At 53.0% G+C, this 22,622-nt stretch overlaps 1 protein-coding gene across 1 annotated transcript; it reads right to left on the bottom strand.

Moving 5' to 3' along the window:
- Positions 1-6,073: 6,073 nt before the first annotated feature.
- Pofut2 (protein O-fucosyltransferase 2) lies at positions 6,074-21,343 on the bottom strand. Its single transcript, XM_006989391.4, has 9 exons — positions 21,145-21,343; positions 19,740-19,990; positions 18,003-18,147; positions 17,234-17,344; positions 13,989-14,055; positions 13,027-13,152; positions 11,050-11,230; positions 10,789-10,912; positions 6,074-7,126 (listed from the first exon to the last, which is right to left on the bottom strand). The coding sequence occupies exons 1-9, from the start codon at positions 21,273-21,275 to the stop codon at positions 6,973-6,975; spliced, it is 1,290 nt and encodes a 429-aa protein (XP_006989453.1). The 5' UTR covers positions 21,276-21,343; the 3' UTR covers positions 6,074-6,972.
- Between the last annotated feature and the right edge of the window lie 1,279 nt (positions 21,344-22,622).

The raw sequence follows: 22,622 nt of genomic DNA on the forward strand, positions 1-22,622 counted from the left end.
ACGATCGCTCACTTTCTGCAGTGCTGTGGGTGTGGGTCTGCACCGTGCTGTTCTACTGATTCCCATACATGCGGCCCCCTGATCTGGATGGAATTGGGTTCACAAAAGTGGATTCTGCAAGGCATATGAGAGTGGATTCCTCCACAGGATTTGTGGGGTTTTTTTTTCTGCCATGACCTGAGGCAGTCCACTTGGGAATTTATTGATTTGGGGAGGAGGGGCAGGTGGGAGCATTTTTTATTCTACTTCAAAAGGCCCTGTGGTTGGAAGTTCTCCCAGAGGGGATTTAGTTCAGTGGTAGAGTGCCTCCCTAGCACCAGAGGAGGGGGGTTGCAAGCAAGTCTCTCTCTTTTTGTCCCTCGGCCCAGAGGTGGGGTTCACACCCTAAGTACCCTGTCCCTTTTCTGTGCCCCAAGTTTCCCCCATTCACTGTCCCCTAGAGCCCTGCCACACCCAGGCTGACTTTGTCCCCTGCCACTCTTCTGGGACTCGTGAAGCCCAGGATCCTATGAGGGACCTACCCTGCCTGTTTGCGGAACCTTTTTTCCATAGTCCCTGCTACAGGGAACCCTTCGGGCCCTCCCAGCACAGCTTTGTGTCCAAAATGGTTTCCAAATGGCCCTCCTGGGGGTTCCCAGGTATGGAGGTCTCTGTGGGGAGCCCCAGCTCCATGGCATCCCCATCTCTACAGTTTAGTCACTGGAACTTCCAGACCCTTTGAAGTTCATTTCCTACTCTGTGTCCAAGACACAGGACATGTGGCCTGGCTCGCTCTTTTTAGCTGTCTGGATCTGTAGCTGTGTGCCCCTGGGGACTTGGTTAGAGTTCCCCACTGTGTCCCTGGACTGGGCCTTCCACAGCCTTGGACCCGATGACAGAAGCATCAGCGACTCCCCAGCCCTGGCCTGCGTCTCCACCAGACCTCTGTCTCTCTCAGCCTCATCACCCTCCGCTAAGGCACTAAAGCCACCTGGGTGTTTTTGTTCATCTTAGCCACTCCCTGAGGCCATGGAGGGTCAGAGAGGGTGGTACAGCCCCCCTCCTACCCCATCCCGGACCTGCCACTCCTACAGGATGGATGTGGGTGTCTTTTTCTGAAGGTCCGTGGCCTTGTTTGGGGCTTCCTCTACACACCTGCTTGCCTTTCTCAAGGACAGGTGGGTCCCTATGGCCCCAGGCTGCTGTGAAGCCACCAAAGCGCCATCCTGGCCCCACAGCTCAGGGCAGGCAGGCGCCACTAAAAATAAACAAATATCACCTTTAATCCCAGCACTCGGGAGGCAGAGGCAGGCAGATCTCTGTGAGTTCAAGGCCAGCCTGGTCTCCAAAGCGAGTTCCAGGAAAGGCGCAAAGCTACACAGAGAAACCCTGTCTCGAAAAACCAAAAAAAAAAAAAAAAAAGAACAAATATGTGCTGGAGAGGTGGGGGGAAAAACAGAGTGGAGCGTTGTGCTAGGGAGAGAGGAGAAACTGGAGACATGACGGGGGAGGGAGAGGGCTGGGTTTTACATGCTGTCACCACCCAGTAAGGATGGTGGACAACAGCCAGGACCTTATGCAGACACAGCCCCTGGACCTGGACCTTGGGATCCTCTGGGCAACGATAGAGGCCTGAGATGAGGAAAGGTTCTCTTTCTAGATTGGACTCCCCTTGAAAGACCACCATGGTCTGTGATACTGTCAGAAGCCATGTTGGTGTTAGTGGTCCATGCTGCCGGCCCCGTCCTCAATGGAGCCTGTGATCCATATGGACATATGTCATCTGTATTGCTACCCGATGCCCCGGGTGATGTCCTCAGGCTTTTCTTCCTTGGGGAGCCATGCTGATGTGAGTGACATGTGTAACCACCTGAGACCATGTTGAGGCTCATGGTCCATGCAGCCACTGAGGACCATGAGTGGGTCAGTGGTCCTGATACAGCCAAGGGCCTTGTCAATGTCTGCGGCCCATGTTACCCAGGCAGATGCCTGTGGTCGGGACTGCCACCTGAAGCCAAGTTCATGTCCGTGGGTGCAGGAGAGCTAGCCCCATCCCTCACGGGAGAGCTGCCGCTACCCCTCACTGGGCCACAGCACCCCAGTGCAGGAAAAGCCAGCCTGTCCAGCTCTGTGCACCAAACGGCTTTCCTCAGCTGATAGCTTCTGGCGTGGACGTAGGTGGAGAAAGACTCATCCCCCCTTGTGGGACTAGCCACTAGGAATTTGACCATGCTCCAGTGAATATATGGACAACACAAAATGGACTTGTGTTTTTTTGGGGGGTGGTCACAGAGGAAGGGGGCAGACGTGGGAAGATTAGGAGGTAAGTGCCTTTGGGGCACATGACGTTAGATTCCCAAATAATAAAAAACATAATAATAAAAGAGCAGACAGGTGCATGTTCTAGAAGTGACGGATTGGAGGTGCTGCTGCCCCCAGACCCCGAGGGTTTGCAGGGCTCTTGTGTTCCATTTGAGGTGGGGAGAGCTGATGGTGCCATGTGTCCTGCTGCCCTGCCCTCTGTGGAGCAGGAAGGCGGCCATCTACAAGATACGTGAGCCCTTCCTTGTCCTGAAAAGGCCTTTCCTTAGAGCCAGGGGTTGAATTTGTCACAGGCCATTTATTGCAGCCTCCAGCCTCCATTAGTTAGCTGATGTGGCGGCAAGGAGTAATGGCTGGCACAGCAGAGACAGACGGCACTGGAACCAGCCAAGGTGTGATTCAATATGGTCCCCAAATGTGTTTCCTGCCCATTGTCTCCCTCCACGTCTCCCTAACACTAGCAACCAGGTCATTGCATTCAGACTGCCTTGGCTTACTTCTGGAGAGCAGCAGGCTCCAGTCCGGCCAGGGTCGTGCCTGTTCAGCCTTCCCCACAGGCCCCCGCCCTCCCAGTGGACCCCACAGAGGGTAGACAAGGAGGGAGAGCAGCGGCCTTAGTTGTCCAGCCCAGCCCTGGACAGCAGGTCTCAGAAACATCTCTTTGTTCCACTTGGGTACATATCCTATCACAGACTGGCCGTACATGACCTGTGACTCTCCTTATCATGCAGGTTCCAGGTCCAGGGGACTGGCTACTCTGTTCTCTAGGGCAAGCTGGCTCTGAGTAAGCTATCTGGGGTCAGCCCTGACTTCTGGAGTCAGGAGTGACGTGCAGGCAATGTGAGGGATCGGGGCTCCGTGGTTTTTCAAACTCCACTACTGAACTTGGCCCTAACCCCTAGTACATCTGAGCATGATTCTCTTTGGAAATGGGGCTGTTACAGGGGTGAGTAAGGTAAACTGAGGTCACCAGGGCAAACCAAATCCGACACGACTATATCCTCATGAAGGAGGCTGGACTAAGGGATGGCTCTGTGGGGATAGGGAGAAGACGCCAGCTACAAGCCGAGGACTGCATTGAGGGGATGGAACTGCAGTCCATGATCCTGGAGTTCCAGTTCCAGGTGTAATTTTTGTCTGAGGCTTGTATCTGTCATCTGTCACGTGTGTCTGTCCCTCCAGAGCCCCTGTTGGTTTCCCGTTGTTCCGGAGCTTATCTTGGTTCTGTGACTGAGTATACTGCGTCCCTTCCCTGCCAAGTCCTCCTTCAAAAGCAGGGCAGCAAGGATCCCTACATAAGCCCCTGATGGGGAATGGATGACCCAAGCAGAAGGTGGACACAGCCCCTGAGGTCTTGAAGTGACTCCTTCTGGAACCACAAGGGCAGGGGTTCTGTGGAGGGCTTGGCTTGCTGTCTGGTGTGGATCTGAGGACAGTGTGACGTTTAGCTCTTGATGAGGCTGGGCATGCGCTCACTCCCGGTGCCCTTTCCTGTGAAGTTGGCAGTGTCAGGGGAAGTGGTGGGATATTTAGACTTAGGTCCAGCTGGGGGCGGTCCTCCGGTCTCAGTGCTGTTCACAGAAAGGTTAGGTGGTCCTGGGGGAGCCTCTGTCACCCTCCGAGAGGGTCCTAAGAGTCATAGCTCAGTCCCACCCAGCTCCCAGCCTCTGTGTGTTGGCATGATCTTCCTATTCACTTTGGCATGGCTAGCTCCCATGAGCCATTGCAGCCAAGGTGAGACCCCATGGAGCTGGCACAGTGACATTTCCAAAGCTGTGAGCTAAATAAACCTCTGCTCAAAATGGATGAGCACAACTCCTCAGAGGCTGTGGAGTCTCAGTCCCAGATGCTCTGGGCAGTGGTGTGTCTGATTTATAGCCTCGGGTGTCCCAATTAGCTGCTGCCTCGGAACAAATGGCCCTGTGGTTTCACCAGGGATGGCCACTTGTCATCTGCATGGTCTCTGCACCGAGACCCCAAGTGGGCTGGTTTATGCTGTGATGCCTGCTTGGATGGTACTGCTGGTACTGGTGCATTGTGGGTACATCCGCTGTTCTACAGTGTCCTTCTGTTCTGGGCAGATCCCAAGTGTGGCTACAGGTGGCACCAAAGACCATATGGTCCTGTTGTTCTTTCTGACCACTGGCCTTCCTCCCAGCTTGTGACTTATAAATAGAACTCAGCCTCCAAGGTCCACCTCATCCTCAGCATTGCCCTGTTTATTTGGGGTGGGAAGCCTTGCCTCCCTGCTGCGTGTGGGATACGGTGTACTAGGACCCTTATTTTCCCTCCTGGCAGTGAACTTTGAGATGGCAGAGCCTGGGCCATCAAATGCCCATATATGGTCAGTGCCTGGAGACTGCCAGATGACAGGCATCTTAGGGCAAAGGCTTCCAGACACAGTACAGACTCAGAGGCCACAAAGGACCCCCTAACCGGACTGATTCAGGTGACAGCTCAGGCCAGTGTGGCTGCTGTGTTCATTTTCCTACATGTGCGAGCGGGGAAGAGTGGGCGATGGGCGAGCTGTAAGCTCATAGCTGGTTCACTGCAAAATACACACCGCAAGCTGCATAAAACGTGAGGGCTGAGCGCAGACTGGTGCCCAGCAGGACATGTCTGTGTGTCCAGCCCTTGTGATGATGGCGACGAGGACACCAGCCACACCTGCCATGTTGGTGTCATCTGTACCAGTGTGGGGGTCGGGCTCCCCTGTTAAGAAATCCCTGGCAAAGGGGGGCACCGTGGCAGTGTGGCAGAAGGGGGCTGTGGCATGTACCCTGGCACAAGCAGCCGCTGTAGTTCACGCCTGAGTAGCAATTGTGAGCATCCCCTACCCCAGTAAAAAACACTGACCCAAATGACCCCATCAGCTCTCCGCTGTGGCCTGGCTCCTCCTGGGCCTGGTCGGCTCCCGGTCTTCGGTTGAATGTGCTCATTTAGAGCCGTTCCAGTTCAGGGTGAACTGCAACCTACCTTTGTATGGAATTGAGCTGCAGGCTCACCAATACTCCTGCGACCACTGCCACAGCAACCAGTCCGGCGACCAGTAGATTGCTTCAAGACCTCCAGGCTACCCAGCTTTGCCCAGAGATGCTGCCATGTCCCCTGGCTCAGAGAGCAACCAATTCCATTGTTTTTTTGCTTAAATCAACGGATACAGCCATGTTTCATGCAGGCCATGCAGACCCTCTTAGTTGCTCTCTGTCAGAGCTACATGGCATGTCCTTGATACATGGTACCCAGTCCTTACACCACCCTCCTCCGATGACCTGGCCCAGCACATCACTCCATTGCCCCAGCTTGTGCCCCTAGGTTCTGGTCACTGTGGAGCAGGAGGCTCTGTCCTGGTACCAGATGTTCCTTGCTGCTGCTGCCTCTGTTTCCAGGAGATGAGCTAGCCACCCCTTTAGACAGCAGGAAGCCCACAAAGGCTGTACTGCCATCTCCTTGGAGTCCAGAAGATGGGATCTCCAGACTTTCTATAGTTGGAGAATGCTTTCCCCCAAGAGTCCTATCAAACAGTCCAACAAAGAGAACCAGGTTGTGGTGGACAGTGACAAGGCCCCCATGGCCACATCCAAACCCCAGGTACCAGGGCACTCTGCTCTGTCCTGCCACACCTGGCTAGTTTGTCTTCTGCAGATCAACAAGGGTCTAACTGCACGCTGCCAGGTGGGCGGGCCCTCATTCTCCCAAAAGGCACAGTCGTCTACATGGCGCAGCTCCTGACCTAAGGGAGCGAAGTACTTAAAGAGCATCATTTCTGTGATTATAGCTTTCTTGAAAAAGTATTTTATTAATACATTTGGATGTACAAATGGAAAAGAATAAATACGTGATTCTACCTGGTGAGCTGAGTGAGCCACAAGACCTTGTCTGTGCTCAGGGTCTACCTCGGTGCTTGGGAAGGAGACCTGGGCAGCAGCTGAGTGGGGGGGCTCTCAGTGCACAGCACTGGGGGAGGGGGTGTACTGATGAGTACAGGTCGAGGACCCGAGGGTGCCCTGGTCAAGGCTGTGCTGACCCCGCCTCCTGTGGTACAGCATGAGGCCTAGGAAGGGGTTTCATGAAGCAGTGTGTGTCTCGGATGTGGCCTTCCGAAGGTCATTTCTGTCACTTCTCAAGTCTGAGTGCAACGAGCGGGGACCCATGTGAGGCGAGGAAGTCCCTAGCACTCCAGGGCTGTCCTCAAGGTCCCAGCGTGCTGGTGAGAACAGTGCCCAAGCCGTCCACTGCAGGAGGAAATGAGCTGGGGCACCAGGCAGATGGAGGGTGAGGCAAAACCTGGCATCTGCTCACACTGGGCATGTGTGAGTCAACCTCAGGAGACAGTTATACCAACATCTCAGGAGCCAGCATCCACACCCGAGGGTGCCGCCACTCACTGGCCATCCTCAACTCGCTCAGGATGTGGCTGAAGGGCCTGTCAGGGCTGACAAATGTCCCTCACATTTCTGGACTAGCACACATGTGACATCTGTGATGGGGACGTGGGTCTCAAGTCCTGAAAGAAGACACAACTGTGAACCCTGAAGGGGGCGGAGCCTACACAGGTAGATGTCGTCCCGTGAACACAAAGGAACACGGCTTTAGGTGTGTTGCCACCCAAGTGGAGGCCTCCTCTGGGACCCTGTGACCGAGTGCCTGGCAGGTGGAAGAGAGGTGGGCTCAGTATGCAATCTTCCAGTGTGTGGGCTGCTCACATGCTTTCTCCTGGTCTCCACAAAACCGGTTGTACGTTGTCTTGGGGTCCAACCCCAAAATCTCTCTCTCTTCATGAATCCGAAAAGAAAATGTGGAGACTGAGGTGCCAATAAAAAACCTGCAGAGTGATGATATGATAGTATACATAAGTGACCCCAAAAACTCTACAAGGGAACTCCTACAGCTGATAAACTCCTTCAGTAAAGTGTCAGGATACAAGATCAACTCAAAAAAATCAGTAGCCTTCCTATACACAAATGATAAAAGGGCTGAGAAAGAAGTCAGAGAAACATCACCCTTTACAATAGCCACAAATAATATAAAATACCTTGGGATAACACTAACTAAACAAGTGAAGGACCTTTTTGATAAGAACTTTAAATCTCTAAAGAAAGAAATTGAAGAAGATATCAGAAAATGGAAGGATCTCCCATGCTCATGGATAGGTAGGATTAACATAGTAAAAATGGCAATCTTACCAAAAGCAATCTACAGATTCAATGCAATCCCCATCAAAATTCCAACACAATTCTTCACAGACTTGGAAAGAAAAATACTCAACTTTATATGGAAAAACAAAAGACCCAGGATAGCTAAAAGAATCCTATACGATAAAGCAACCCTTGGAGGCATCACCATCCCTGACCTCAAACTCTACTATAGAGCTATAGTAATAAAAACAGCTTGGTACTGGTATAAAAACCGACATACGGACCAATGGAATCGAATTGAAGACCCTGACATTAATCCATGCACATATGAACACCTGGTTTTTGACAAAGGAGCCAAAACTATACAATGGAAAAAAGAAAGTATCTTCAACAAATGGTGCTGGCATAACTGGATGTCAATATGTAAAAGATTACAAATAGATCCATATCTGTCACCATGCACAAAACTCAAGTCCAAGTGGATCAAAGACCTAAACATAAATCCAGTTACACTAAACTTAATAGAAAATAGGAAGCACTCTTGAACGCATTGGCACCGGAGACCATTTGCTAAATAAAACACCAACAGCACAGACCCTGAGCACAACAATTAATAAATGGGACCTCTCAAAACTGAGAAGCTTTTGCAGGGCAAAAGACACAGTCAATAAGACAAAAAGACAGCCAACAGAATGGGAAAAGATCTTCACCAACCCCACATCTGACAGAGGATTGATCTCCACAATATATAAAGAACTCAAGAAACTAGACATCAAAGTACTGAACAGTCCAATTAAAAAATGGGCTAAAGAGCTAAACAGAGAATTCTCAAAACAAGAACTACAAATGGCTGAAAGACATTTAAAGAAATGCTCAACATCCTTAATCATCAGAGAAATGCAAATCAAAAAAACTCTGAGATACCACATTACACCTGTTAGAATGGCTACGATCAAAAACACCAATGACAGTCAATGTTGGAGAGGATGTGGAGCAAAGGGAACACTCCTCCACTGTTGGTGGGAATGTAAACTTGTACAACTACTGTGGAAATCAGTATGGCGGTTTCTCAGAAAATTAGGAATCGAACTACCTCAAGACCCAGCCATCCCACTCTTGGGCATATACCCAAGGAATGCTGATTCATACCATAAAGATACATGCTCAGCCATGTTCATAGCAGCACTATTTGTAATAGCCAGAACCTGGAAACAACCTAGATGCCCATCAACGGAAGAATGGATGAAAAAAATGTGGTACATATACACAATGGAGTACTACTCAGCAGAGAAAAACAATGAAAGCATGAAATTTGCAGGCAAATGGATGGAACTAGAAAAAATCATCCTGAGTGAGGTAACCCAAACCCAGAAAGACAGTCATGGCATGTACTCACTCATAGGTGGATTCTAGATATAAAATAAAGAACAATCAGACCACAACCCATAGAACCATAGAGGCTATATATATAGCATGGAGGTCCCTAGGACGACTGTGGCTTATAATAAATTTCAGTTTTACTCAATTATTGGAAAAAAATAGCCAAATGAATGGAAACACATGAACTATGAACCAAAGGCTGAGGGGCCCCCAGCTGGATCAGGCCCTCTGAATAGGTGAGACAGTTGATTGGCTTGATCAGTTTGGGAGGCAACTAGGCAGTGGGACCAAGTCCTGTGCTCATTGCATGAGTTGGCTGTTTGAAACCTGGAGCTTATGCAGGGACACTTGGCTCAGTCTGGGAGGAAGGGACTGGACCTGCCTGGACTGAGTCTACCAGGTTGATCGCAGTCCTCAGGGGAGGACTTGTCCTGGAGGAGGTGGGAATGGAGGGTGGGCTGGGGGTAAGGGGAGGAGGTGGGAGGGGGGAGAATAGGGGAACCCATGGCTGATATGTAGAACTGAATGGTATTGTAAAATAAAATATATATATAAATAAATTAATTAAAAAAAAGAAAGAAAAAAAAAACCTGTAGAGTAACGAGAGGTTACCTGGGACCAGCAATGGATTTATCAGTCACACACATACATGCACGCACGCACGCACCTGCATGGGTCATCCCACGCTTCAGCACCCACTCTGCCTTGCAGACACTCGTGTGTCTCTCTACTACAGACAGAGACCTCCACCTTGCTACACAACACCAAGGGCTCTGCGTCCATCCTGACACACTGGCTGTGGCAGGGACTAGCTACATGCACGCTGTCATAGCTAAGGGAGCCCCTTTTCCAGGGTCCTTCAGATTCCTGGGGTGACAGAGAGATGCTGCCAGCCCTGACTCCTGTACCCTGGTCCTCGGATGGCACCTGGTGACCAACTGATCCAAGAGAAGTTCTGGAGTGCTACATTACATGACTATCCTGGAACTCTGGGGCCTTAGGTGCACCCCACCTGTGGAGGCAAGTATGGGGTGCGCTGCGCTGATGACAATCAGCTGTATGAAGTGCCTTCTGAACTGGGAACTGCAGTCATTCCTGAGACACAGCTTGTGTCTAGTGGATCCTGGGAAGCACCCCAGACAGAGAGAAAGAGCAAGCTCAGAGCCTCCTCAGAGAGCATTGACAGGGAAGAGACAGAACGGCCTGGCTCCCCGTCATGCACACTGCACAAGCCATGCCTGCAAGCGGAGAGCAGCCAGTCCACCGAGATCAAGAACGAGGCCCTCACCTGCCTACCCCTGGTGCTGGGACGGTGTCAGCGGGAACCGCAGAGGCCAGCACACGGCAGAAAAGCAGCGGTCACGGAGAGAAAAGCGGCAGGGCAAGATGGGCACACACTAGCCTTCCTGCGCTAAGTGTGCCCGCTCCGAGCACCTCCGCATCTGGAGCCACAAGGAAAGGCACACATTCTGCCTCGATTCCCATTCTCCTCGGGGCATTCGAATCTGAGCCCACCCGGAGGGGCCTGCAGCTGACGTACAGAGGGCGGCAGGGCCAGCAGCCCTCATGGTCTCCCAGAGCGCTGAGACAGAGGCCTTTGGCCACAGGCAGCTCTGGGTGGCTTCAGCAGCACAAACATGCCAAGGAGGCCAAGCAGCCTGGGCAGGGTACATCCCTCGGGCAGACAGGAGCAGAAGGGGTCTGGGTACACTCCACAGAGAATGTGTGCAGGAAAGACCTGAAGGGTCCACACCCACTGTTCATAGGAGCCAAGGAGACACTGGGCTGGCTGGTACAGTTTAGGGAGTAATGAATCAAAAGGGGGCCGGAGAAGATGGACGGCCACAGCCACTGCTCAACTGCTGAGTACTGGGGCAACAGGAACCCCTGAAAGGAGCGAGAGCCCCCGGGCAAGCTGGACAGGAACCCCTGAAAAGAGCGAGAGCCCCTGGGCAAGCTGGACAGGCACCTGGCATGAGCGCAGATCCACTGATCGATGATGGCCACACCTCCGTCCTTGTATAGCTCCAGCTCCTCCCAAGTGGGCTCAAACCTCACCATTTCTGGAAGTAGCTTCCTCAGTTCTTCCTGCTCTGCGAGGCAAAAGAGAGGCTGCTGACCCCCCAGAATGAGGAGGTGCACTGTGGAGGGTCATCACGAATGCCTACACCTGCCCAGCATCTAACTGGCGGTAAGAGGCCTAGCAAAGCACAGGCTTAGAACTGCCTACCCTTCCTGATGGCATCTGTGGCCACGAACACCTTGTCCAGCTGGTGAGTCTTCATGAGGCTGCGGATCTTCTTCACGGCCCCCTCCAGGCTGGGCACGTCCTCCCTGTGGCCCCAGATGAAGTCCTTTCTTCTCAGGTGGACTCCGAGGTAGGGGCCGCCGAGCGCCGAGCCCAGTTTGACCTACAAAAGGCAGGGATGTGGGGGAAAAGATGAGGAGAGCTCACCCAGGTGTCCTGGGAAGCAGAGGGATAAACATGTCCTCGAAAGCATCCCTCCAGCCTAACTGAGTCTCACACAGAATCTCCTGGGGGAAATGGATGTCCTGGTAAGACCACAAAGGAATCAATCATCACAAATGCTTTATCTGAGTGAAATAAAAACCATAAATGGGGCTGGAGAGATGGCTCAGAGGTTAAGAGCACTGGCTGCTCTTCTAAAGGTCCTGAGTTCAATTCCCAGCAACCACATGGTGGCTCACAACCATCTGTAATGAGATCTGGTGCCCTCTTGTGGCCTGCAGTCATACATGCAGACAGAAACACTGTATACATAATAAATCTTAAAAAATAAATAAATAAAAATAAGCAAATAATAATAATTTTAAAAAAAACCATAAATGAACCACCAGGAAAAAAATGAAAAAAAAAAAAAAAAGCTATTTAATACTTTCTTCTATGTAAGGCCACCTAAGTGCAGACCACCCACAAGCCAAACAGGTACGGTGGAGTCCTGACATCCACTGACGACATAGAGGGGGTGCCAACCATGCCAGTCGAAGGAAAAATGACACAGGAAACGCAGCTTTGAGGGGAAAGGACAACACAGGACCAACGGACTGAAGGAGCTTGTTGTAGACTATTATTTTAAGATGTGTTATGTTTGTTTGTGCTGTGGAACATTTTTCTAATGATGCAAAGATGTGTCGCATTCTTTGATGTTGCATTTGTTTAACTCTGTGAAGCTGTGTTACTTTGCCTGTCTAAAACACCTGATGGTCTAATAAAGCGCTGAACAGCCAATAGCGAGGCAGGAGAAAGGATAGGTGGGGCTGGCAGGCAGAGAGAATAAAAGGAGAAATCTAGAAGAAGATGAGGATCTAGGAACAAGAAAAGAAGAAAGAACAAGAAAACAAGGAGAAGAGGATGCTAGGGGCCAGCCGCACAGCCACCCAGCCACCCAGCCACCCAGCCACACAGCCACCCAGCCACCCAGCCACCCACACAGCCACCTGCACCGCCAGCCACGGAGTAAGAGTGAAAATAAGATATACAGAAGTAAGAAAAGGAAAACGCCCAGGGGCAAAAAGATAAATGGGATCATTTAAAGTTAAGAAAAACTGGCTACAAATAAGCCAAGCTAAGGCCGGGCATTTATAATTAAGAATAAGCCTCGGTGTGTGATTTATTTGGGAGCTGGGTGGCGGGTCCCCCCAAAAGTGCCAAGAGAGCAAAAACAACCAACTACAGGAGCTCTGGGACAGGCAGGCTGGCCTGCTTCCTTTCTGCTGTGCGGAGGCCACAGAAAATGCTGACGGCTCATCTTTCAATGCCTACTTCTGCTTAAGGTGCCCCCCCCCTTCCTTCTTTTCCTTTTTTTTTTTTTAAATATTTTTTATTTTTGAGACAAGGTTTCTCTACTTAGCCCAGGCTGGCCTGGAGCTCACAGCCTTCCTGCTTCCACCTCTGAAGACTGGGGTCATAGGCATGTGCCACCATGCTGGGCAGAATCTGCAGACTTTATATATATACTATTTTATGTTAACAATAATGTTCCCACTCAATAAAAAGAAATCTGTGTAAGTCCTGTCCATAACTCTGCATCAAGACAAGGATTCAGAGGAGCTTGCTCCGCAGCTCTCCTGAAGGTCAGATAGTGGATGTCACTCACGTCTGGAATAAAATAGCCAGAGGACAGGCATGCTAGCCTAAGAGCTGAGCCCATCCCTAGTTCCTTCTGGCCAAGAGCAGCACAGTTACCTTCATCCGCGTCCAGTCTTCCTCCGGGACCATCTTATCGGCGGCATCGGTGGAGTTGAGGTGCTGGCTCCTGAACTCGTCTCCCACAGCCCGCAAGTGCTTTGCAAATACCATGCTGCGCCGGGTCTGCACGAACAGGGCTGAGCTGAGTGTCACGGGGCCTTCGGATGAAGGAGCAGTCACAACTTCACTATCTAGCGCCGGCCCCTCCCTCCCGCAGGCTGCCACTGACAAGGCTCCTCAGCCCTCCTGGCTGGGTCCTTCTGTGCCAACTGCAGGGCCTCTGGTTAACCCCTGAGCACTCAGGCAGCAGTGGTGTCACCCACAGAGATGGGGACAGGCCCATGGAGGGCCACTTCAGGGAGGGGCCCCCTCCCCCAGGCAGCCCAGAGCAGGGCCTGTCTAGGCTGCAAGGCTGGCCTGCACCATCTGCTCTTGGCCAGCAAAGCCATGCAGCCTCATCACCTCCGTGTCTGCCCAGCTCCTGGCTTCTGCCTGATTCAGGCTTCACTTTTCCTAAACTGAACCAAACTGGATGACTGGGTCTCTGTTGCCAGCCAAATGCTTTAGCAGCGGGGTTCCTGTTCCCGGCCCGACACCGGCGTGGGTCAGCCAGTGTCCCCTCCATGCAGAAAGGGTTCGTGGTGTTGGGACTCACTGCACCAAGTGTCCCCTTTCCCAATCCAAAGGGGAAATGTCACGGGTGTAGCCACCCAGAGGTGCAGAGAGGACAAGGCACGGGCTGCATGCCACCCACGGCAAGACCGCCATGTTGACGGCACAGAGCATGGCTCAGCAGAGCATCGTTGAGTCACTCAGTACCACAGCTTGAGTCAGACTGCTCCCTGTTTCACAGCCATGGTCGCACAGCCCAGGGTTTCAGTCAGCAAGGGTCAAAGTTGCTGTTGAATGTGAAGTTTTCAAAACATGAACACATGCAGAGGCCACTGTGAGGTACTCACATCCCAGTACTCTCTGCCTCCATAGTGATCATGAAGCAGGTTTTCAGCTCGGTCCAACATCACAGACCTGCATTTAAATAAGGGAAAAAAATAAAAGATTTCAACCATCTAAGAATTAAAAATGTTTATATTTGCACTTTCCAAGAATGGGAAAGCCTTGGGCCCCAACAGTGAAAGTCTGTTGGAGACCCTAAATGGGAGCATCCAGCAAGTCCTTGCAGAGCTGTGAGCTGGGGGGAAGAGGACATTAGCACTGAAAGAACACACTGCCAGAGTCCACACTGCCGGTGGGTGTGCCAAGGGTCTGTCGCCTATCACACAGGAGAGCAAGGCACGTGGCCGTGGGTTCCACAAGGCACAAGAACGTGCTCACTCCTGTTACAGAGGAAGAGGGCCACCCCGGGGGGTCTCCACGTCTCAAGCTCACACTACCATCTTCCCCGACAGGACCAGGGACTGAGGAAGCGAGCCTGTCACCACCAAAGCCTTTCCTCTCACCAGATTTCAGCTGTAAGGGGAACGTGGAAGCTGAAACTCACACTGGGACCCAGAGGACTTAAGGACACTGAGATGACACAGGGTGGAGCAGAAACCCAGAAGCCTTTCCACAATAGGCTGTGGAAATTTACCTGTGCGCAAAAACATCAATTTTACAGAGAAAATAAGGGTAAAATATTTAAACTTGGGGCTTTACAGACTAACATTTCAAAAGATTCCCAGTCAGAAACCTTACTCTCCCATGTCATAGAGTCTGGGGCTTTGCATGGGCACCAGCTTTATACCAACGGCTCAGATGACCCCCATGAAAAGTGCACCCACCACAGCCATTTCAGTTCTGGGCACAACCCTACATTTCTATTTCCTCAATGTGTGCACCAAGGATTCTCTACAAAAATGCTCCAGTCTGTAGCAGCTCAGACCAAGATGGGCGGGTTCCATGAACTCACTTCGATTGGTGCTGAGGCTAAAACTGTGGGATGGCCATGAGTCCTAACAGTGCCCAAGGTGCTCAGCTAAGGGAGGGCATGGACAAGCAGCCACGTGGAGAATGCCTAGATGGCATCCACCTGTGTTTAAGACGCAGCCACACATGCGAAGAGGAGTCTGGCGGAAGGGCATTCCTAGAGGGAAATGGGAAAGTGGGTGGCTGCCTCTGACTTCCAAACGGCCCTGTCTTCTGATCATAAAATAGACAGCGATACGTGTACAGTTAGGCAAACTGGTCCAAAGGACACTGGCCCCCTACATCCCCAGGGACTTCCCAAGAGGCCTGGTTAGCATCACTGCCCAACATACATTCCTGCCTACCTCCTGGCCCATGCCTGGCACTGAGTCCCACACACATGGAGCCTAATGTCTCACAGCCTGATGATACTTTGTTGCCGAACGAGCATGGGCTTGAGCACATCCCTTAAGCTGTCCATCACTGAAGGGTGTTGGCTTGGGGTCGCCACGGAGGCCTCTGGCAGGTGTGAGGACAGACAGACAGTGTTACTGAAGAGGCTGGAGAGATGCCTTTGCTGAGCCACAGATCTGTGATCTACAAGCTTAAGTCAAGCCCTCAGCAGTGACCTGATTCTCCTGCCCAGGACAGTGCTGGTCAGCTACCTGCCACCCTGTGGTGGGGACCTGGGGGTGGGGCATACCTGTTCTGCCCAAAGCTGCCAGTGCTCATTTCCTGTGGGCTTCCCGCCAGGCCCTGCTGATTCAGGGGCAGTGTGGACAGTCTCATCCTGATCAAATACGCTGCTGCCTCGCCTTCTCTGTAGTCCATCTCCTCAGTTTTCAATGGACACTGGTCGGACTTCTAGATCTTATAATAATAATTGGCTAGTGTTTTCCATACCTCGCTTCGCAGCTATCCCCACCCCAAGATCCTGGGGCTGTGCTCTGACAGTTCTCCTGCCCAGGTCATCGGCCCACCTGGAGTTGGGTGTTCTGGTACTGCAGTGGGCGGCAGTCTCACCTCCTCTGCCCACACGGCACCCCCACACACACTGCTCCTGAATCACAGCCGTCTATTCTCAGTCCCTCTCTGGACTCAGCTCCATTCTAGCCCCTCAACGGGAGAGGAGAAACTGACCCTAACATCATGCACCTCACAGGAACAGGCTGTTGGGTTTTGTTTGTAAATCCAGGCACTGGGATACATAAGGCCTGGTCTTGAGACAAGACAGCGTTAATGCTGAACCCCACCAGGCATGAAACGAGGGCCAGGTCCATCCCTCCACCACATCGGGGGAGCATCTGCTTCTGTATGGGACCAGAGCCAGTCACGACATGCTCGGCGGTGGCAGGGGGGCTGCGGCGTCCAGGCCCACTGCGGCTGGCTGCTCCGAGCAGGCCAAGGCTAAGCAAGTGGACTCTGTGGACAGAATCATGGCCAAAGGCTCCAGAAGCCTTGGAGGAGACACGGAGCCTGACAGGAGGAGTGTGGCCTCGAGTGCCCTGACTAGCACGATGCTCACAGCTAGCTGCTGGAGACATTGAGGGAACTGAAGGGACAGGCAGGGCTTGAGACTCAAGGATGCCTGCGGCACGTTCCTGGGACGTGGCACTCAGGCACTTCCTCAAAGACTCATGCCCGCCCGTGCCCCATTCCTGGGTGGACCCCTTCCTTATGCCTGTTACCAAGGGGAGGAGGAGCAGCTGCCCTCACCTACTGCAACCTCCTAATTCCAGAAACAGGGTGTGCTTTACGACCCCCAACCCTCAGGAGAGAAAGGACTAAGACAGCACGAGGTACTACTTCCAAAGCCCCAGTGCTCAAGCCCTGAAGACGCCACTTTCCAGCCAAGCCCGCCCGGATCCCTGCAACTGTTCACGCGACCTCCACCGGACACACCACTGCCGTTTCACACACACCCCCGTACATACTCCCAGCCAGCCTAGGATCCTCATGGCTCCCCAAAGAGGAATGCAAAGGGAAGCCACGAGTGTGTCCTGCCTCCAACGTCCACAGCTGCCACTCAGGGCCCAGGAGGTGGGTGACAGTCTAAGGGTAAAGTGGCTTCACTGAGCAAGGGGTCCGGGAGAGTGCACACCCACGACGCCAGAGCACAGCAGACAACCCTGGGCTGGATTCTCTCTAGGGTTCTTCTTCCAGCACACACAGTCTCCTGCAGCCCAGTCCCACGGCTGTGGAGGTGGGCACCCCACAGACTGATGGAGTGCAGGGAGGGGCTTGGGGAGGCATCAGGATGGTGACACCCGAAGCCGTCACAGTGGAGGGCCCGGGCACTTACCGAGCAGACGTGTTCTTCAAAAGCACAGGGGCTACGATGGAAGCGGAGCCCTGGACCGACAGGCAGGAGACATTCAGACCCCGCGTTTCCTCATAGCCCCAAAACCAGCCTCTGGAAAAGAGAGCCCAGCCCGTCTGTCAGCCTGCGTGCTCTCCCCCAGGAACAGATGAGGGGCGTGCAGACGCAGAAGCACAGTCCTGCTGATACCACCCCCTCGCTCTGTGGCTCGCAGGCTAGCACTATGGACAACCAGGTTCTTGTAAGAACTATGAGAAAACCCACAGAACTCAACATTCCCCAGTCACTGACAGGAGATGGGCAGTGGAGAAGGTGATAACAGAAGTCATGGCTCAGCCAGACAGCCATGTTCTCCAAATAACTCTTCTTCCAAGAGGACTCTCGTACATCGCACATGGAGGGTGCTAGGTGACAGCCAGGACTTTGGGGCTAAGACCACCATTCCCATGCCAAGCTCAAGTGTACATAAAAGGTGAGGGGAACTGGGGCGTGGTGCATGACTATTCACTCAGAGCTTCGGAGGCTAATACAGGAAGATTTGAAGTCAGAGGCCGCACTGAGATACACAGAAGAATTAGAGAGATGTAGCTCAAATGGTGTAGGGCCTGCTTAGCATGCACAGGACCCTAGGTTCAACCCCCAGACCACAAAAAACCCTAGGAGGTGAGCTACACCAGAATGGACCAGGGCTCGGGGGCGGGCCCTCGGGACAGTCTCTGTGAACCCTGTGGGGCCCGGACCACGGCGCTACCTGTAATACTCATGCTTGTCCTGTGAATAGAGCAGAGGGTCGATGCAGGGTCGCTCGTCCACCTTCTCTTCCCAGGTGCCCTCCTTCCAGCCCTCCGCGTAACCTTGCAGGACATACACCTGGTCGATAAAGGGCCCGCCGGACTCTGAAAGAGACCCCAGAGGACGTGCCACACGACAGGGACCACAGCTGCACGTACAGCTGTGCACCACACACGGACGGCTTTCGTGACTTAGCTAAGGCCTTCTTAGTCCACAGAGCCTTGGGAAAGCTTCCAAAGCAGAGAGCGAAGGAATCAATGGCGTGAGCATGTGGCCTGGGGGGACAGAAGGGGGCGCACTGAGGTCTCTTTGGCCTCTCTGTCACCTGCTTTTCCCCACTGTCCCCTAACACACTGGAGCGGGCCAACTTCACCCCTTCTCCTGTTGCTGCCTTGGTCTGTTACCCCAGCGTACATTGACACGACTGGTAAGTTCCCCTCCAAACCTTGTTCCCAGCCTCAAGACTCCCAGCATTTCCTATCACTCCGTGTACTTCACCATTAACCCCCAGCGAGAGGAGTCCCAGGAAGGTTTGTGTTCTCCTTACCGGTTACCACCGCCAGAACCACCAGCCATACCCAAAGTACCAAAAAGAGTGTGTCTGGAAGACGACCCCAGTTATGGCAAGTGGCAAAAAAATCAATCGCTATGTCTTCAGATTCACACTGCATGAGGCCTGCATATGGCTGATGGACCTGGGGCCCAAGATGAGCAGCTCCCCCACACCAATCATGCATCCAGCGCTGGGCTGGGCCCAGCACAGCTTTATCCCGGTAGTCCCGCACCCATGGCACAGGTACCATCTTCCGTGGGCTTCCCCAGGCCTAGTCCAGCTGGAGGGACGGAGGTTTGGCGGCAGCAAGGAGAATCAGCCCTGCGCCTCCAGATGCCATTCTAAACAGCAGGGGTCCTGTCTATACCTTTCCCACAGTGAGAACTCACTGCCCTTACCCCACAGAGAGGCATGGGCAGCTTCTCCGGGCACTCGAGACTGAGGCTTAGGCAAAGGTCAGGCTATCTTAGGTGAGTCTGGCACCCTAAAAAGCCAATCCCAGCTCTTGTTTTCCAGGACCCACAAACAAGTTTGGGAGCTGGGCTAGGAAAGGGTATATTCTAAGCATGCATTTACTGACTCTGCATCTTCAGCCTGAATGAAAAAGGAAAAATACTGCCTGCGCTCCCATGTTCCCAGGACTGACTACAATGCATAACACGTTTGATAGTGATGAGATCTAGGGAGAGAACCACCACGTCCTGGAAATACATCCCGAGGCAGCAGTTCTGAGCAGGGGGCAGAGGTCATGGAGGAGTAAGGATCTGATTGATGTACACCACTGGCACCAGCCAGCGCAGCAGAAGAAAGGATCTGTCTTCCCACCAAAGCCACAGTCAACTCTAAATACCTCTGTACCCAGGAAAGCTTGATGCCTCTCACCAAGTGGAAGCAGGGGGAAGCCAAGCAACAGGCCTCTTCACAGATCCCTCACCAGCGTGGCGCAACCCACGCAGGTGTGCATCTCAGGTAAGATGGCCTTTCCGCTGCTTTCAAATCAACACTCTGACCACGCCTGCCATGGCTGTTCAGGCCCACTTCCCCGGAGAAACCACGGAAACAAGCGCTACAGCAGGGCTATGTGGAAAGTGCCCGCCGGACGTCTACATCAGAAAAGCCTCCCAGCTTGATGCCCGGCCTCACCTGCAATGAACTGCTCATACTCAATGACGGGGATGTTTTTATTGAGACTTGGAAGATCAAAAAACTCGGACCAGGGAATCCGGACCTGATGGATGTCAGGGCTTTGCCAGTGGTACAGACGGCCCCATGGGGGCAGGACAAGCACCCACTCCTCAGTCTTCAGCAGTGTCTTCAGCAAGGATGCAACTCGGATATAGACATCCCTGCGGAGATTGAAGCCTTCTGGGGGGTTGACATCATACAGGAGGTACCTGAGCAGGGAGCAAGACACAGGCTCTGAGTTGTGAGGGCCCTTCACAGAGCACCCATTCCCAGCTTGCAGAGACGGCAGCTGCTGTGTGACAATGACCTGCAGATCTCACGAGTGCAAACAGCAGACAAGCACTGTCTGACAATTCTCAATGTCAGTGGAACCTCGGAGGCCAAGCCTGAGAATCAGTACTGCAGTTGCCATTTCCAGGCTGTCTAGTCCAAAGACCCTTTCATCCTCTGAACAATTACTGAGACCCACAAAGGGCTGTTGTTTATTCAGGGATGCCAAACCTTGGACAATGAGGCGTGATGTTGACATCAATTAATATGGTGAGCTGCATTCACAGCTATCCTGAGATGTGTGTGGCCAATGCGCACAGGTTGGACAGGTCTGGTTTATGAATTAGACCTAATGACAGTTCCTGTGTGGAAGCTAAGGCTAGAAGTATTCATTCATTCACTCGAAAAGAACAACACTCTCATTATGTTAACACAGATTATCTTAAATGAAGAATGAGCATCTTCACAATTAAAAGAGTGAAGAGGACGGTAGTAATGTTTTTAATTTTTGAAAATCTATTTTGAGTCTGGCCATACCTGGGTGCTCCAGGTGTCTTTGCATTAAGCCCACTGGGGTATCACAGGCCTGGTTGGCTGGTGGAAGAACTCCCCAGTACGTTAATGACACTTGAGAAAGTCAAATAACGATGTAGGTTCTAAAACTTTAGGCCCTCGCCAAAGCAAGATTCAATCCCAGGCAGGCTTCACGCACACCCGTCACTGGCTTTGCTTGAACCGGACCGCTCCTGGGTTACTCTAGTTTGGGAAATACAAGCCGCGGAGGAAGACGACAGTAACTTCTGTCCTACCGCTGGCGCTCAAGATGGGCCTCGGAAGAGGACGCCGGAGCCGACCGTGGGCCAGCCAGCGTGACCAAAGCCGGGCTCCACCTACGCTCCTGGACCTCCTGGTAGAGATCTCTCGGAAGCAGACGGCCAGCTCAGACCCTTATCAAGGCCAGGGCGACCTTCGCCAAACAAGCTTCACTTAATACAGTCTGCGTGCGCAGCCCCGGCCCCGCTGCCCCGCTGCCCCCGCCCTACTGCTGACCCTGTCCCAGATGCCCGGCCCGGCATGGCGTGGACACGCTTACCGTCTGCGGGACGCCGCCCCCGACAGGATGTCCGCCGCCGACTGGCCAGGCCAGAACTCCTCTCCTGAAGCCGAGACCGGCCGCCAGAATCCCACTGCCAGCAGCATGCAGACGACGCCGAGCGCCGCCATGGCCCCGGCGGCCACGCACTTCCGGCTACCGTACCCCCGCCCCCCCGGAAGCGCGCCTTGTCTGCCCCGCGGAGCGCGTCTCCAGTAGCTACGGCAACGCGGCTAAGGCCCACCATGCGCACGCGCCTCACGTCGTCCTGGGGTGGGTGGGTAGGTATGGGCGTGGCTGGGAGGGTGTGGTCTGGGGAGGGGCGGGGCCCGAGCGCAGGGCTGCTTCCCGCGCAGTCCTTGGTTGCGGTCTTCCTGCGTTCGCTGAGCTGCACCGGGCGGGCCTGGCCGGGCGGAGTTGCAGGGTCAGCATTGTACGGTGCGCAGGATGGCCCGAGAGCAGGGAGAGCTTGCTTGGGTCTCACCCGGTACCTATTGAGCTGCACGATGCCAGGCATTCTGGTCGCTGGGTGTTGTACGGTCCCTTAGTACCGGGTGTGGGCGGAACTGGCCATAGGCACTGGGTATGCAGGACGCTAGGTGAGTGACCTTTCGAAGCAAGAAGGAGGACCGAGCACTGGCCTCCAGGAAAGGAGACGGACGCCAGACCCGACCGAGAGCGCTCTCCGTTCCGCGGAGGCCTCTGACGCTGGGCGCGTGGAGCAGCATTGGGGTCAGAGGACCAGAAATGATGGACATAGTGAGGTGACAGCTCTGAGCTTTCCTGGAAATGCCTGGTTCGTCATTGAGTGACTCTGTGGCTTTGCTGTTTAAGCGGCATCCCCGTGGAAGTATCTAGAACTAAGTGTGATAAGTAGAGCTTCATCAAAAAGTAAAAGCCCGGCGGTGGTGGCGCACGCCTTTAATCCCAGCACTCGGGAGACAGAGGTAGGCGTATCTCTGTGGGTTCGAGGCCAGCCTGGGCTACCAAGTGAGTTCCAGGAAAAGGCGCAAAGCTACACAGAGAAACCCTGTCTCAGGGAAAAAAAAAAAAGTAAAACCTAGTCTTTGAAAGTCAGGGGTAGGAAAATGAAAAGACAGAGACTAGGAGAAAGCATTCAGAATATAATTATTACCTAACAGAGGACTTGTGTCCAGTCATAGAAAGATCTTTAAAGTAAGTATCAGGAGTACTTCAAGAAGATGTAGGTGACACAATGCAAGAAGAGGAAGAGGAAGAGGAGGAGGAGGAGGAGGAGGAGGAGGAGGAGGAGGAGGAGGAGGAGGAGGAGGAAGAAGAAGAAGAAGAAGAAGAAGAAGAAGAAGAAGAAGAAGAAGAAGAAGACAGTATACATATGATGATATGATGGATGGACATGGGGAAGGCTGTTTCATGTCCATAGGTCTTGGAGAAGTGGATATTAAAATGCTGGGATGACAACATGATGAGCTTGTGAAGTTGTGGGACAACGGATTCCC

The sequence above is a fragment of the Peromyscus maniculatus genome, chromosome 21, assembly GCF_049852395.1.
Source record: "Peromyscus maniculatus bairdii isolate BWxNUB_F1_BW_parent chromosome 21, HU_Pman_BW_mat_3.1, whole genome shotgun sequence".
Lineage (NCBI taxonomy): Eukaryota > Metazoa > Chordata > Mammalia > Rodentia > Cricetidae > Peromyscus > Peromyscus maniculatus.

Bases quoted from the DNA above. Each gene is read 5' to 3' on its own strand.
- Pofut2 (XM_006989391.4), bottom strand. From the start codon at position 21,275: ATGGCGGCGCTCGGCGTCGTCTGCATGCTGCTGGCAGTGGGATTCTGG. The intron at 18,148-19,739 runs GTGAGGCCGGGC...GGTCTCTTTCAG, and splicing joins GTATGAGCAGTTCATTGCAG to AGTCCGGCGGGCCCTTTATC. The intron at 7,127-10,788 runs GTGCCTGTCCAG...ATCACTCTGCAG, and splicing joins TGGATCTGCGCTCATGCCAG to GTTTTTTATTGGCACCTCAG.